General features: G+C 30.2%; 1 protein-coding gene across 1 annotated transcript in view; it reads right to left on the bottom strand.

Moving 5' to 3' along the window:
• The window catches only part of LOC111481524 (protein farnesyltransferase subunit beta), a 7197-nt gene extending 6587 nt beyond the window's left edge, over positions 1-610 (bottom strand). Inside the window, exons 1-2 of the mRNA XM_023126982.1 lie at positions 339-610; positions 152-238 (exon numbers count right to left, since the gene is read on the bottom strand). Of these exons, the coding sequence (XP_022982750.1) occupies positions 152-238; positions 339-460 (209 nt within the window). The 5' untranslated portion in view covers positions 461-610. The remainder of the gene's footprint in view (positions 1-151; positions 239-338) is intronic.
• Positions 611-2853: the final 2243 nt, after the last annotated feature.

The raw sequence follows: 2853 nt of genomic DNA, 5'->3' as shown, positions 1-2853 counted from the left end.
CATCAAACGGCGCAAAAAAAAAAAAAAAAAAAAACTTGTAGAGTTTAACCCACTTACAAAAATGAAACATTCGTTTAGAAAAATAAACTGCCACGAACAAAGATTGCATAATAAATGAAAGTAACATTCGAAGCATATAAGAGAGAATTACTTGGCATCCAAGACACGAAATGAGGGTCCTAGATGATTGAGACCATTAGTAAGATATTCGATATGACTTTCACGCTGAAGCTCCAACCTAGAAACAATCGAAAATCATTAAAAACCACAAGCGAACTGAAAATTCACCACTAGAAACAAAGAATTTGGAGTAAAAAAAAAGAATCCTAGCTTATTACATGAACTCTTGAGCACTGCGAGGAGCCCGTAAGAAAAAATCGTATATCCGAGCAACTTCATATTCCACCATCCTTTGGCATTGCTGCGTCAGCGTAAGCTTCTTCGACACCTGAGCTTCCATAGTCGGTCGTCCGACGAGACTGCACCGAGATCAGAGGGTTCCCCTTGGTTCTGCTGGAGATGAAAGCACAACGACGAACCAATTGTCTTTGGCGCGAGATTCCTACCAACCCTATATTCCCGGGTTTATAACCCGGATCCGGATATCACCCGTTTAAGAGTGACCCGATTTTTACCGAAAAAATTAATGTTTTAGTCTCCAATTTTCACTTATAAACAATAAATAATAATGTTTCCGACGATATTAAGGACTAATCAATCTAACCTCTTCAATATATTTTATAAATATAAAAAATATATTATTTTTAATTTTAATACAAATATTATACATTAATAACAAAGATTTATAACTTAGTTTTAAGATTTAATAATTCTTTTTAAAGAATGAATTTTCAAGGAAAATTTTAAATAAAAATTAAATTGAAAATATACTCTCATTATATATAATCAAATTATTTAAGATCATATAATTAGAGAGGGAATGGAAAAAACTATAAAAAAAAACAAATTTTAGAGACCAAATAATTATATTTTAAATACCAAACTATTAAAGTTTGAAATATTAATGAAATAAATTAATAAATTATTTTATATAATTTAACACATTTTAAATTTAACTCATAGGAAATAAATTAATAAAAGTCCATTTTATGTAAAAATAAATAAAAAAATAAATTCGTTCCTATAAAAGATAATACTTATTTACCTTATAAGAGTGGTTGAAGGTAGTTTAATTTCATTTTGGTCGAACACTAACAAAAATTATAAATATAGAAATTTAATTATTGATTTTAACGATAATAATTGATATCTTATCTCTATTTAGATTGACATCTCGCTACAATTAGATATTTGAGAAAATAAACCGTTCATATTACTTAGTTAAGACACATGGATGATGTCAATAGAATGCATATTTGCTCGAGGTAGCTCAAAACTTATCCCTAAATAATGTACGCCTTTATCAAAACATAGGCCAAGTGTTGAGGGTCCTAGTTACCTACTCGACACCATACAACTTGAACATGTCACATAACAACACATCTCTACCTTTCAATTTTGTTGCTAATTTGGCTAATTGTATATATCGCTTGATTGCATACAACGATCCTTGATAAAGACTTACCTTTAATATGACATGAGTCTTTGACCAAACATTATAATTTTGAAATTTAACAATTAAATTATTACCAACTTAGAAGTATGAGAGCTAATTTAAAAATTTTAAAATTTTAGAAATAAATTTATGGTATGCTAATATTTTCATTATTATTTACTTTACTTTGAAATTTTCAATTATTGAGGGGTATAATTGTAATAAACCTCGTACTTTCAGCTGGGCCGTTTTCCTAAAAAAAATGAACAAATTTTGATGAAGCAAAGGCAAAGGAAGAGGGAAAAAAAAGACACTGACGTGGCTGCGTACAACGAAGGCAGCCTAAGCGGAGGGACAGGGAACTGAATAACGAAAGCAGAGAGCGGGTTGGCTTCAAATCCCATTTTGCCGACTATAAATATTCAAATAGAAATAGAAAATAGAATTGGAAAAATATATATTATAATAAATATACTATAAATCAAATCATAAATAAAAAATGATATAATATCGAAGATATATTCTATAACTAAATATATTCTGCAATATCTCAACACTTAAGTTGGAGAGTATATGTAATCACATCCAACTTGTCTTTACGAAGGTAGGTCAATAACATCTGAATTGTCTTTGAGAAGAGAGTGTAGGTCAATAACACTTTTGTCTTCCCAGTAATGAAAATATCCGTAAAAAAAAGACCGCAATGATTGACTCGAGGTTTAGTTGCGTGTCCCATTTAATTTGATTTGGAACAAGTGAATATCCTCCCTGATCACTTATTGGTCCATGCATAAATGCTTTACTGGATAATAACACCAAGATCGGTGCTTTGGATCACTTGAGAGATTGTGAATGAAAATACGAACATCTTGAATATGTCACCTTTGAGCTTGGTGAGAATTTGAAGATGCTTACAACGTATTCTTGATATTGGATGATTGGCAACTATAAAGACTTCACTGATTGAGTTAGGGTTTGACTTTAGGTTTAATACTCCCCTTGGACTCAGAGTCCAAGAGGGTGATTGAGTTAGGGTTTGACTTTAGGTTTAATACTCCCCTTGGACTCTGAGTCCAAGGGGTATTAGGAATACCACAATCGGTGTTCTGATATTATAATTGATATTGATATCTTTTAAATAAGATACAAAATACGAAAATATAAAATAATTAAATACTGATAATAAAATAAAATATACGGTAAATCAAATCATAAATAAGAGATATAATATCGAAGATATATTCTATAACTAAATATATTCTTCAAAATCTCAACAGAAAGCTATTAGCATATCAGAG

This window comes from Cucurbita maxima, unplaced genomic scaffold (genome assembly GCF_002738345.1).
Source record: "Cucurbita maxima cultivar Rimu unplaced genomic scaffold, Cmax_1.0 Cma_Scf00007, whole genome shotgun sequence".
NCBI lineage: Eukaryota > Viridiplantae > Streptophyta > Magnoliopsida > Cucurbitales > Cucurbitaceae > Cucurbita > Cucurbita maxima.
The sequence above is the reverse complement of the archived record's forward strand: the minus strand, read 5'-3'. Positions and strand labels throughout refer to the sequence as shown.